At 42.7% G+C, this 14,199-nt stretch overlaps 1 protein-coding gene and 1 long non-coding RNA gene across 11 annotated transcripts in view; one reads left to right on the forward strand and one right to left on the reverse strand.

Moving 5' to 3' along the window:
* The window catches only part of LOC310758848, a 321,389-nt gene that overhangs the window by 254,719 nt on the left and 52,471 nt on the right, over positions 1-14,199 (reverse strand). The window lies entirely within an intron of this gene.
* LOC310758643 (spermatogenesis-associated protein 7 homolog) overlaps positions 1-14,199 on the forward strand; it is a 60,736-nt gene that overhangs the window by 41,124 nt on the left and 5,413 nt on the right. For 8 of the 10 annotated variants that reach the window (XM_083605430.1, XM_083605434.1, XM_083605428.1 and 5 more), the window contains 5 exons: positions 1,022-1,494; positions 1,587-1,647; positions 4,478-4,524; positions 5,965-6,042; positions 8,098-8,155. In XM_083605430.1, the coding sequence (XP_083461556.1) occupies positions 1,022-1,494; positions 1,587-1,647; positions 4,478-4,524; positions 5,965-6,042; positions 8,098-8,155 (717 nt within the window). The remainder of the gene's footprint in view (positions 1-1,021; positions 1,495-1,586; positions 1,648-4,477; positions 4,525-5,964; positions 6,043-8,097; positions 8,156-14,199) is intronic. The other 2 variants (XM_083605435.1, XM_083605429.1) reach the window with 2 other exon arrangements.

The raw sequence follows: 14,199 nt of genomic DNA on the forward strand, positions 1-14,199 counted from the left end.
CGCTCCAGTGGGAAGATAAACGGTGTTTCCATGCGCTGCTCTGGTTCGTCAGAAGTGGCTTAGTCATGCTGGCCACATGACCCGGAAGCTGTACGCCGGCTTCCTTGGCCAGTAAAGCGAGATGAGTGCTGCAACCCCAGAGTCGTCCATGACTGGACCTAACGGTCAGGGGTCCCTTTACCTTTAAGTCAGACCCTAGCAAGGTAAATTTTATGTGCAACCAAGTCCTCAGCTGTAAACATGCCACACAATAACAGGGTAAGAATTCTGAAGTGATCAAGTTGTCCCACTGCAGACTTTGGGTAAGCAGAGTTTTGCATGTTTCCCATGCATTTAAAAAAAGTAAAGGAAATCCTTGTGGTTAGAAAATACTCCCTTGCATTAAAAAGAATCCATGGAACTAGGAACCTAGCTGGGTAAAGAGCTGGCTGGGCTGAAAACAATAATTGCTATAGTTCAAGAGTGGCCCTTTAGATGGCAATATTGCAGTAACATTGGGGGAAGCATCACTGAGCAGCTAATTATGTGTGGATGGTTCAGTATAAATCCACCACTAATGCTTCATTATTGCACCAATGACATGTTGCAGAATATACTTGCCCCCAAACCCCATCACCTGCCTGTCTGAAGAGGCCTACTTTCTCTCTGGACTTATAAGCAGGAAGTCATGTAACATCTAACCAAATACAATTTAGAGATCGATGCAGAGATGAAGTATTGTGGTTACTTCTATGTTTGGAAGAAATTGTTTTGGTCAGGTCTACGCAACTGATGGCCCACTAATGATGTTTTGTAGGTGCAAACCTACAAACTGCAGTCGCAATATAACACCATGTAGCATTAACTGTGGTTTACCATGACACGTGAACCAAGCCAGTCCTGAACAAAAGCACTCATACATAATTATTGATGCCGCCTTTCCATAGTTCAAACCATGCTGAAGATGGCTAACAACATGAAAAAATACCTTCTCTACAATGTAACGAAAGTAGTCAGGAAATGTTTTTTCTCCCATCTGCAGTGGCTACAGAGCAGCCCGACTTACACTTCCAGTGGACGAATGCGATCCTTCAAAAAAACAGAGCAGCACTCTCCTCCGTGTTTCAAGAAGATGCTTTCAAGTAGCCACTCCCCAGTTTTGAGAGCAGAGGAGGCCATCCATGATATTGTCCAGTGGTCTTTATCTCAGACTCAAAACAGTGGCAGAAGTATATTCCCGCAAGGTCCTCTTTCATCCACCAAGTCTCGCCTGCCAGTTCTGAGCCATGCCAGAAATAAGAAGCTTCAAATCCGTCAGAAGAATTTTTTTGCTGCTGATCTCCTGGACAGACATGCACAGTGGTTCACTGAAACAGTACAACCTTTTACTCCCAGAGTTTTGAAAACAGCAAGCAAGCCATACCTTTCAAAATACAGGTATTATAATGGCCCACATGGAAAGAAAAGTCCCTCGCTTCATCAACAATCGTTCGAAAGACCAAATAAGTTTAACAGGTAAGCCACTCATCAGCTTAGTTTGCATGTAGTGGGCTAAACCCAGCCATGGCCTGTCAGTGTTATTCAACATTTCATTTTTCATTTTTCAGGTCTTCGGAAGATGAATGTCTAAGATCTTATGCAGATTACTCTGTGAGGCATCCAGTCAAGGTTGTTGTTCCCTGCTTGGGTGCTGAATGAAATTACACGAGCAGAAATATTCAGAAATATAAGCAATTCTGGTCTTGAGCATAGTGTGATTTTAAAAAGCAATTACAAACATGATAGAAATGCATCAGGAATGGCTAAAGTTTTTTTTAGAAAACAGTGAATAATGTTACTAGGTCTGTTAATTCAAACTGGTATGAAATCAATTGAAAATTGTACTTGGGGAATCTAGTATTTCAAGGGGGATAATAAGAGTGGCCCTTTTTGATCTGAAACAGACCTAGCCTTAAAATAAACAGTAGAATCATAGAATCCCTGCAACGCAGGAATCTTTTGCCCAACATGGGGCTTGAACCCACAGCCCTGAGATTAAGTCTCATGCTCTACTGACTGAGCTGTCCCTAAAGCATATGACAATATGTGTTTAAAAGCATTACTGCTGAATCACCCAACAATAATTGCTGAATCACTCGACCCAGTATTCTCCCTGCAAAAAAGAGACCATAAAACCACAAATAATATGTTCAGTTAAAGTAATGTAGTTAGAGATTGTGAGGAACACAATATCCTTTCACTTTGCCATATTTTATCCTTTAAGAAAATAGCAAAGAAAAATGTCTGAACGTAAAGTTTCTCCTTTTACTTTTCTTTCTGGATATTCCTGATTAATGGAAACTTTAAAAAATGGAAAATAAGAGCAGTTTCAGAATGCAAAGAAGGACTGTAGCTCAGTGTTAGAGCATCTGCTTGGAATGCAGAAGGGAGTCAAACCCTGATATTTCCAAGTAAGGCTGGGAGAGACGCCTTGCCTGAAACCCTTGGGATCCAGGGCTCATCAGTGTAGACAATACTGAGTTGTTGTTGTTTAGTCGTTTAGTCGTGTCCGACTCTTCGTGACCCCATGGACCAGAGCACGCCAGGCACTCCTGTCTTCCACTGCCTCCTGCAGTTTGGTCAGACTCATGTTTGTAGCTTCGAGAACACTGTCCAACCATCTCGTCCTCTGTCGTCCCCTTCTCCTTGTGCCCTCCATCTTTCCCAACATCAGGGTTTTTCCAGGGAGTCTTCTCTTCTCATGAGGTGGCCAAAGTATTGGAGCCTCAGCTTCACGATCTGTCCTTCCAGTGAGCACTCAGGGCTGATTTCCTTAAGAATGGATAGGTTTGATCTTCTTGCAGTCCATGGGACTCTCAAGAGTCTCCTCCAGCACCATAATTCAAATACTGAGTTAGATGGGCCCAATTGTGGGCTCATTTTAAGGCAGCTTCCTATGTTCCTAAGGTATCACAAAAGCACATGTATAATCAAAAGTGCCTTCCTGAGCTTCAAAACACAAATGCTGGTATAAAAATGGTGTGGTTAGCCTACCCCTTCCTAAGCAAAAATTTCCAGACCTGTTTTGCACCTTTCAAAGCAAGGCTCAACAATGAACATTATAGTTTTGCCTCTTTGGTAAAACAACGGGCAATAGGGCACCATTGGGAGACTAATTTGCCTGGGTTTTCACTTATTTTTCATCAGATCAGAAACAGCGCAATTGTAAGCCTCATGCTGTCAGAAGGTCCTTGATCCAGTCTTCTTTCAGCAGAACAGGGATGAAGGCAATTTTTGCTGATTCTTTCTCTGTCCCACAGCCCCACCTCACCTCCAGTGAAGCTCTGAAGGGTCCCTCAACCCTTTGGAGTAGACTGTGGGGTGGGGAGTGGGGTCAGGCAACTGCAGTAGGAGGGAGAATCAGCAGAAATCCCTTCCCTCCCTGTTCCAATGCTGAAAGTCTCCACTGGCTCAAAAAAACTTTCCAACAGCATGAAGGACACCATCCACCTCCCTTATGAACCTATTGTGACATTTGATCAGGGACTCACAGATTTTAAACTCTGAAGCTTATACAGGCAAACTCTGACTTGCAAAAGGGTTGCATAAGCCCACCCTTCCCCTGTTATGCCCTGCCCTCTTCCGGGTCAGAAAACGGCCTGCACATGCTTTGAGTGTGCACAAAATGGGAGCTGCCTGTACCTGAGCATTTGCCCTATTTTATTTAAAATAATAAGTATTTTTTGTTATCTACATCCAAGCAGAAAGCAGGCTCAGATTTGATATGTAGTGCACTTCTTTTGTAAACAATAAAGGTAAAGGTACCCCTGCCCGTACGGGCCAGTCTTGCCAGACTCTAGGGTTGTGCGCTCATCTCACTCCAGAGGCCGGGAGCCAGCATTGTCCGCAGACACTTCCGGGTCACGTGGCCAGCGTGACGAAGCTGCTCCAGCAAACCGGCACCAGAGCAGCACACGGAACGCCGTTTACCTTCCCGCTAGAAAGCGGTACCTATTTATCTACTTGCACTTAATTGTGCTTTCGAACTGCTAGGTGGACAGGGGCTGGGACCGAACGATGGGAGCTCACCCCGCCGCGGGGATTCGAACCGCCGACCATGCGATTGGCAAGTCCTAGGCGCTGAGGTTTTAGCCACAGCGCCACCCGCGTCCCTTGTAAACAATATTGACATGTAAAACAAACAAACAAATAAATGTAAGGAGTGTGTGTGTGTTGTTTATATTGTAAGAACTGCACCTGAGAGAGTTATGGTCAATTCTCAAGTACCTTTCCTCATACTGATTCCCAGGACATCTTCTCTGTGCATGCGTACACACTGTGTACCTTATGAGCTTCCCTATTAAAAGTAGGTACTTTTCTAGAAGCAAACAGTGGTTAGACCACTGTTGGTTCACATAATGCATCTAGCAGGAAGCTAGCTATTGTAGAATTACAAAATGCAAGATTAAGCGATACTAGAATATAAAGCAATTGCTTGTTTTCTTTTTGTCCATTGTAGAAACACCCACATAACTCAATTTCTCTTCACTCACTGCTTCTTGCAAAGTAAGTATATTGTACATTATTTAATAATAATCATAATAATAACAGCAACACACCCGTTCCTGTGTAATGCAATACTAAAAACCTAATGCTTATAAAAGGTTCAGACAACCTGGAATATGAAGATAACTGAGTTATAAGAACTTCAGAAGAGGCCTGCTGGGTCACACCGAAAGCCAAATGGTTATGTAGTCCAGCATCCTGTTTGCAGGACAAATCCTCTGTCTTTGTAACTTTTATCTTGTCAGTGATCAGTACAATATAGGTGTACAAGGAAAAAGAAGGAGGATGTGTCTGGTTCATAGACCGCAGTACAGTCAAAGTTGGATAAGTGCTTTTAAAAGAGTTTACTATTAATGAAGAGTCTGGACTTATGTAAAACTGAAGCCTTTATTTCTTCAAAATAAATATCATTTCTGCTGCTGTGCTTCTCTCCTGCTCTAACTCCTTACTCTCTGCATTGATTTCCTTGCTGGTTGAAGGTGTGTTCCCTTCAAACTATGTTTTTCTGTTGTGTCACTGACTTTCTCCTCCTGCCTTATTTCCTGATTCTCTCACTTAGCTCCCATATTGATGTGACATTTTGTGCCTCAGGGACAGAGCAGACTTAGCCTGCAACTGGTTCTATCTTGTTCTATCACTGGCAATTAAAGGATTTTAGTGCAGTAACTACATGAGGCTGTGAAGTAGCCTGTAAGTTGGCTGAAGGGACCAATAGCCCTAGGCCCCACTATACATCTAAAACAGTCCTGTACCACTTTAAACAGCCATGGCTCCCTGCACAGAATCCTGGGAACTGTAGTTTGTTAAGGGTACTGAGTTGTACTCCATTCATGGTACATAACTACAATTCCCAGGGCTACCTGGGAAGAGGGATTGACTGTTAAACCACTCTGTAAATTGTAGCTCTATGAGGGGACTAGGGGAGGGTCTCCTAAAAACTCTCAACACCATTAACAAACTACAGTTCCCAGGATTCTTTGGGAGAAGCCATGACTATTTAAAGTGGTATGGTACCGCTTTAAATGTATATTGCAAATGGGGCCCTTTTTAGTATGTTCAGGTTCGGCATATCTAATAGGGGTATGTGTTGGATTCAGATGACTCCTGAGTCCCACAGCAAAGTGGGGAGTCTCAGATAGATTTCTGGAATTTCAGAGGTGAAATGCGATCTCCATGACATGGCATGAGTTGAAGCCAGGGCCTCTGAAATGCTTCATGGTATTTGAAGCAATCACAACATTAAAATGCAAGAGTAACACCTGTTAGTTTTATTGTCGCATTCAAATCAGTGGGTCTACAAAATGCTTAAATTTGACAGGTCATGCCCATTGATCTGCCTTTCATCTAATGTACTTGAAGTTGCTAGCAAAATTGGTAACACATAAAAAGCAGTATTTCTTTAATTTACTTATCTTGGTATTTTGTTTCATGCTTATGAAGAGAAGAAGAGTTGAAGTACCTTCAGTTTCTCCAGGAACTTGCAAGTGACATTTTGAGGAGAAGCTATTTCCGCAAGGAGTGAGTACTCGGTTTTTTTCTAATCGTTAATTAATTCAAGGGTGGCTAATCTGTGAACTTCTGAATATTGTTGGACTACAGTCCCAGTCAATCATGGGTTTTCAGAATTGTACCTTTCAGATATGTCTGTTGCAGTATAAAAATTCAAAACCCACTAACAACACAGCGGTAATAATAAAACAATGGCAGACAATGCACTAGAAAAGTGCAGTATAAAAAGAAATGTTGCGAGTTAGGTGCCTAAAAATTAACAGTGCATATATGTTGTCTGGTACCAGGTGTTGTCTGGTACCAGTTAGACAGAAAAGAAGCTTTACCTTACTGTTGACCTTTTCTTGCCTTTGCTTCTGTAAAGTCATTGATTATGTTCTCAAACGCTAGGCTGCCCAGAAGACTTGCTTCTGTACTCATCAGCACCAAAGTGTTTAGTCTTGCATTCAGCATGCTTGCCCTTACTTCATTTTTTCTTTGTGCCATTTTTGAAAACCACCTCTCGACACTGGAGCTGGTGATGGGCGACCACAAGTAAATTCAGAGGGCAACATCTACATATAGGAAAGAGCTCTTCATTTTCTTATCTCATATAATGTTTAGGGAAGGCAGTGGCAAACATGACAGTTTCACAAGAAACTTAAACTGGGGGGGGGATGCTTAAGGAAATGATTTAACAAGGTCTTTGGGGTAACATTCTTGTAAATCTGTAGCAGCACTGAAGATGTTTTCACTCGACATCTCAGTCAAATTGCTGAGGAATCGAAACTTGCCGAGTGCAACTTTGTAGGCACTAATATGTGAACTTCATGCAAGTGAGTAATCTATTGATAATTGGATAAAATGATTCTGCACTGAACTTTGGAGAGCCTTCCAAAACAACTTTATTCTCTCATGCTTCATCAGACATGGGCCTGTGGAAGTGTTTTGTTTTGTTTTTTGCTGTTGAAGACATGATTTCTACTCGTGACATCACCAAGGTCAAGTACTTGTTCCTCAAAACTTTGAAAGCTTTCACACAAAGTAGCAATGTAGGCGGTAAAACACTCCAGCAAATGGGCTCAAGCACAAATATCTAGCATTTCTTCTTGTAGGCTGACACTTCCAACACGGAATCTTTCAAGGATGGGTTTCCACAAGATAGCAATAAAGGCGACCTCTGGTTTTTCCATATTTTTCACCATTTTGTGTTGCTCGTTTTTTCTTTTTGTTATCCATAATGCTTTTAAGTCATGTATATATTTCTCTACAAAACACTAACAAAGCCTACCAAACATTATTTGATCTCAACATCAGAAGTTAACATAGCACAAGATGTAAATCAACTGGTCAAAGTGTGATACATCAGGAAAAGAGTCAATAACTATAGAGGAGTAAAGGTAAAGGGACCCCTGACCATTAGGTCCAGTCATGGCTGACTCTGGGGTTGCGGCGCTCATCTCGCTTTAGTGGCTGAGGGAGCTGGCGTACAGCTTCCGAGTCATGTGGCCAGCAGGACTAAGCCGCTTCTGGTGAACCAGAGCAGCGCACGGAAATGCCGTTTACCTTCCCACTGGACGTGCTTTCGAACTGCTAGGTTGGCAGGAGCAGGGACCGAGCAACGGGAACTCACCCCGTCGCAGGGATTCGAACCACTATAGAGGAGTACTTGGCAGTAATTATTTCCATGCACAAAGCACCAAGAATTATCCCCCTACCATTTAATAAATGGTGCAAAGCTCTACACGTGCTGTCTCTGCAATCCTATACACACTCAGGAGTAAACTCCACTGAAGTGAAAGGGACTTGCTTCTGAACTGACATGCGTAGGACTGCTCTGTAGATCTTCTTATGTATTACACAAACATAATATGTGAAGAAACCCTTAAAGTTGTTTCTATGGAGGTGGCCCTTACTTTATTTTTTTGATAACATTAAAGTGGAAGTCCTAAGGAAGAACCAGGATTTCTCTTTACTGCTTTGAAAAATAGGCCAGCATCTATTTTTCTTGTTGCTGTTTTCATTGCTTTATTTTGGCTCTCTTTCATGTCTCTGCTGATGTACATTTTTCATTCTCTTTCTAAGGGCAGTGAGCCATGTATTTCAGATGCACACTAGAAAGAGAAGGTATGACCTTGATGAGGTGAGCATACACACACACACACACACACACATTTGTGTCTCCCTGTGTGTGTAATTAAATATGCTGTTACCAGCAGTGCAGTAGCCCTGTATCTACGTAGATCGAATAACAATATATACCATTTAGACTGCTACACTTTTTAATTAAAAAGAGAATACAATTAGGTGCCTAATGAATGAATTAACAGCTTCAGAGTGGATTATATGTGATACAGGCAAAAAAAAACCCCCCAACCTCAATCCTTCCCTCCCCTTGGCGATAAACCGATAATGTAACTTAGCATTTGATGAAGTATGCAGCTGTCCAGGTCCTCCTTTAAGTGAAGGAAGGCCCTTATTGCAAAGCAAGCCTGCCACTATGCATTTCTCCTGTTTGAAGCAACAGATAAAGCCAGTGAGGATTTGTAATCCTCCAGTTTTAGAAACGAGTCAGTAACTACAAAGCCTTGCCACCAACTTTGAAGTCCACTTGGCTTCAAAGGGCCTTCCTCGAAGCCTGCTTTGATGGTGCAAAGTGCATGTTAAGAGGAACCAGGCAAATACAAGGCAGCACCAGGCGTGGCTGCATCTTCAAATAAAAATACAAAATGTTATGGGGGGGGTTAGGGAGGGACTCTTGTAAATCCAAAATGAAATTCATAGCACTGTTCGCCATAATGCAAATCTCAGTTAATGATGCATTCATTGGTCCAGTTCACACGTCACCAGTGGTTTGATGTGAATGAGCAGTGCGCTGGTGCACACTTCTCAAAAGTGCTTGTGGTGCTCCTCCCCTGCTCCCACTGCATGGCAAACAAAGCAATCCAGAGTCCAGCTTCTTTGTTTCCTGAAACAATCTTCAAATACTAGGTTTATTTGTTTGGAGAGAAACAAACCGCGAACCCAGATCTAGATGGTGGAACAAGTCCAGCTCTTGCTTGTTCTGTCCATGGTACAGCAACAGAAGAAGTGGGGGATAGGGCTGCCATATGACTGGATTTTCCCGGACATTACCGGGATTTGAAAGGTGGAAGTGACGTCTGGGGGGAATTTTCAGGAGGTGGTGGTTTGTCCTGGATCTTTGGCAAGGAAAAAGTGTGTGTGTGTGTGTGTGTGTGTGTGTGTGTGTGTGTGTGTGTAAAAAAGAAAATCTCAACAACTTTCGGGGTGTCCTGGTTTTTACTTTTTGAAATATGGCAACCCTAGCAGGGGAGGAACACTGCAGGAACTTTTGAGCAGCATGCAGTAGCGGCTGGTTTGGTGGGGCAGAACTGCAAAGTGTCCCTCCTAAGACAGGTGACACTACAGTTTACCGACATGGTGTGGAGCAGGGTGGCTCACTTATGAAAATCTTCTGTATCCCTGCCCCCCAAACCCTCTGCTCACAAATGTTTGCAGTTGTTGTCCTCCTGTTTATGCTTCTCTAACATAAACTGATTTCCTGTATAGTCATTATTGCTTTAAAATGATTCCACAATTATGGGACACCGGGTCATGACTATTTTCTCAGCTCTGGAGAACATCAGGCAAGGCCTGCTGAGTTCAGACCAAAGACTTATCTAGTCCAGTTTTCTGTTCTCATAGTGACCAACCGCATGCTTTCAGGAAGCCCACAAGGATCTCATTAGGGCTGATGGAAAATTCTCTACCTCAATCAAATACCCCAGTTCAACTCATAGAGGGTGAGTTAGAAAAGGGCATTTTGCCAATTTCCTGGCAGATGAGGTAATTCTGAGAGGAGGGAAGACTGCGAATTTGCCTTAGGTATGTATGTAGTATGGTGGAGCAGTGGATTCCTTCTGATTCCTTGTCTCAGGGGCAGGGGGAGAGTAATGGAGATTAGGGAGCTGGTCACCCAGAATGAAAGCTCTGCTGATGGAGCACTGATGAGTTCCCTGCTCCAAAAAGATGCACTATGTAGGTTTCCACTATGACGTTCCACACAGAACGTATTTCTGGAGGTGGGAAATCGTGGCTACTGGCTGCTCATCAGAAACCACTTGCCAGCAGAACTCTTGCAAGTGGCTGGCAAGCTAAGTGTCCTCCCAAAATGGACATAGAACAAAAAGGGGGGGGAGGGAAGCCACCACATGAGTAAGCTAAACCTTCCACTTCCCCTTGAACCATCTTGTAGATTTTCTTTGTGGCAGCCCCAAAATCAGTTTCCCATTTCAGGTTTGCCATCACTCAGCACCAGCACTCCAAATTGCCAAAACAAACTGGGATTGTGTGGGTGCGGTTTGTTTGGGGGGTTTTGGGGTTGTTGTTGTTGTTTTGCAAACCAGGAAACAGCTGCAAATTGCACTAGATATCCTAAAACCACAGGGCTGTCTCATCTTGTTGTTAAGCGCTATAGTTCTTCGACAGTGTTCCCTGAAACAAGAGGTTATGTGGGAGTTAACTATGTTCACTATAAAGGACGATTAAGAGGTAATCTAGATAATTGCAAAGTAATTAGGTTGTAGAGTGGCTTCGTGTCATTCTAAGTGGAATGGGTAGTTTTGGTGATGGTAGTGTTCAGACATTAGTGTGAGTAACAGTTAGTGGGCTGTACAAAATCTGTTAAAGCACAATCAGGAAAGAATTTTAGGTTATTTTTCTTTTTAGATAACGGCGCTTCGCAAAATGGTTCATCAAAATGAATGGATTTATATTTTCACTGGCTAGGCAGTTCTGAATTCACCCCTCTTGAAGTCAAATCCTGCACGGTATGAAGACATTTTGATATGATCGCACTGAAAGATCTGATATTTGAACATGTTGACCTTCAAGTAATACACACAAACATACACGAACAAACACACACACAAGCAGGGCCGGCAGAGTGAGGCAGCTGCCTCAGGTGGCAAATTCTGAGGGGCGGAAATTGGCTAGAATTGCGTGCCATGTGATCTGCCCTGCATTTTCTAAGCTAGCTTGCTGCCCTCAAGTGCGGTAGAAGACTTTGTTTTATCACCAAGTAAGTAAGTAAGTAAGTAAGTTCCAACTACCAGTTTAGTCAGATTTTGGGCACAGAATTGGGAATGCACCATCCCTGCGAATTCACCTCAGGCAGCAAAATGACTTGGGCTGCTCCTGGCGAGCAGTGAACTAAATTCTGTCTATCTTTACCATTGCATCCAAAACTTCGTGAGCTGCCATTACAAATCCTCTGCCCGCAGGGCACCCAAGAATGACTCCTATCCTTTGAGCCGTGTCGCAGCAGGATCCTGTCTTTGAATGCAAGCACCTTTGATCCCAGTGAAACCTATTTCTGACTAAACATGCATGAGTTTTGGACTCTGTGATTCCTTGAGGCACCTCCTGTTTTGCTTTCCCCAGGGTTCACACTGTTTCTTAAAAGAACAGGTTCCTATTCCCTCTTTCCCCCTTGTTCCTGATGTAGATCTTCACTCCCTCCTTTTTCCCTAGCGGGGGAGGCGCCATTTTGTGATTCACCTCAGGTGCCAAAATGTCTTGGGCCAGTCCTACACACAAATACAAATCTTTGACAATATACTATGAAACTTAGGTGGGTTTTTTCTTCTCTCTTTGTTGTACCAAAGTTGTATATTTGTTAGCGGAAGGACCGTAGCTCAGGGATACAGCATCTGCTTTGCAGATGATCTCAGGTTCAATCTCTGGCAGCTCTGGGTAGGGCTGGTGGAGAGCCCTGCCTGAAATCCAAAAAGGCTGCTGCCAGTCAGTGTAGACAGTGCTGAGCTAGCTGGACCAACAGTCTGACTTGGTATAAGGAAACTTCCTATGTTTCTATGTATATACAATGGTACAGTGGTACCTCAGGTTAAGTACTTAATTCGTAATGGAGGTCCGTACTTAACCTGAAACTATTCTTAACCTGAAGCACCACTTTAGCTAATGGGGCCTCCCGCTGCTGCCGTGCCACCGGAGCCCAATTTCTGTTCTTTCCTGAAGCAAAGTTCTTAACCTGAAGCACTATTTCTGGGTTAGCGGAGTCTGTAACCTGAAGCATATGTAACCTGAAGCGTATGTAACCCGAGGTACCACTGCACCCTGATTTAAAACTTCTCTGTTGATGAACGTTTCGGAACTCGAACGCCGTAAATGCTTCCATTTTTGAACGTGCCTCAGAAGTCAAACTTTCAAGGCGGCTTCCGTATTGAGTTTTCCGTTTTAAGTTTTCTGTTTTGAGGCTTCCATATTGAGTTTTTGGTTTTCAAACGTTTCATAACTCGAACGGTCTTCCAGAACGGATTACGTTTGAAAACTGAGGTACCACTGTAGATTATTGAAATATACTCGGAGTTGAGAGTGGATTTCATGCTCTTTATTCAGCTCATAGTGGTGAGGAGGAATGGAAGTTCCCCCAGAATGTCTGCTTTATAAACATTATTTACACAATGGGCCCCACGTGATTGGCTAATTCCGGGATTCACCTGTAGGCCAATCAGGTTGCGGATTCACTTCCACCTGGAGCTGGATTGGGTGGCTCCTGTGGACCAATTAGACTGCTGCATTCTGGACCCTATTGTTCTAGGACCAATCAGACTGCTGCATTCTGAATCCTATTCAACTCAGGTGTATACCCCTTTGTGTCTGTGTGCGTTTGTAGCTACATCTGTTGTGGAAACACACAAAAAGTGAACATTCTTGAAGCATTTCTTTTTTCCTAGAGAATATTCTGCCCGCCCCCACAAAACACTACTTTAAATCCAGACACCAGACATTTGGTGCACTTATAAGTTCTTTTTATGACAGGATTTTAAGCACTTCCTTAGAACTTAATCCAATTAATGGGTATTTTAAAAAGATGATGATGATTTAGGATACTTCTACCTCCTTCACAAGCCATGAATGTTCCCTCATATATGTTCTTGTGTTTTACATCTTCAGTTGTCAATATTCATCAATTAATCCACACGTTTTTGTCTAACATCCTCTTATTTGGTTGCACTCCCCTATTGTATACTGACAGTGCAACCCTATGCATGCTTACTCAAAAGTAAGTCCAGCTGTATTCAATAGGCCTTATTCCTGGGTGTGTTTAGGGTTACAATCTAAGTTGCTCTGCTTGGACACTGATATATGTTGAAGTCTACTTTTCATTGTCCTCATAAAGAGTCACTTGCAGAGCAGAATAATGAGCCATTAAAGAACATCTATCACCTGCAGCCTTAGAATCTATGACTTGAACATGTTTCAGCAGAAGAGGCCATAATATGTCTGTGATAAATATTTCTGAGAACTTAACTGAGCCTACCTGTGTAAGTAACGCCAACAATCCAGCAAAGCAGAAAGAGCTCTTTCCCCCTTTCTTTTTTAAAAATTAGCCAGCAAGATGTATCTGTAAAGTGCACACTACTTTGTGCAATGGATGGTAATAAGCTCAGGAGCTGCAATCCTGGTTTGTTTTCTGTGAGGTGTCTTTCTCAGTAAATTCTTTCTGGGAAAGCTGTGGAGTTAAATGAGAGGGTTGCCTCATATTGCTGCTATTTGTGTAATGGCTTTAAACATACAGCATCTCAAAAGTCCTCCCTCACCCAAAACTGCACAAAAATTATATATAACTGAGTAAGGTGAGGGCACAGCAGTTATTTTACGGCTTCTGTGGTCTGATCTCATAGCTCAGCATTTCTCTCCACAAGAAACAAGGGGACAAGGAGTCCCACATTTATTCACTGTAAATAAATCCCACTAATGTATTTTCTGCATTGGCTGGGGGTTGGATTTGACGACCTTTGAGGAATCTTCCAATTCTGGCATCATCATTTTTTTCTGCTGTTTTCTTTTTGAGATTTTAGTTTGATGTATTGGATTTGTTTTTAACTCATGATTATATTGATCACTTTGAATAGCTGGGTAGAACAGAAAGGTAGGGTGGCTGTATTTTAAATGAGTCACTAAAATATTTCAAGTGTTCAGGAAGAGAGATGTCTTCACCCTAAGTAGCCATGCCTTTCCTCCTATTGTTCCCAGTCAGCTGCCTCCCTATTTCCAAATGTGCCACATTGCTAAGGGAAAAAAAGGGGGGAAACCGAGAAAGCATAAATATTGGACCATCAATAGCCCAACTAGCTCAACTGGCTCTGAAACTACAATTAATCC

Source organism: Podarcis filfolensis, assembly GCF_964270895.1.
Source record: "Podarcis filfolensis genome assembly, chromosome: 3".
Classification (NCBI taxonomy): domain Eukaryota; kingdom Metazoa; phylum Chordata; class Lepidosauria; order Squamata; family Lacertidae; genus Podarcis; species Podarcis filfolensis.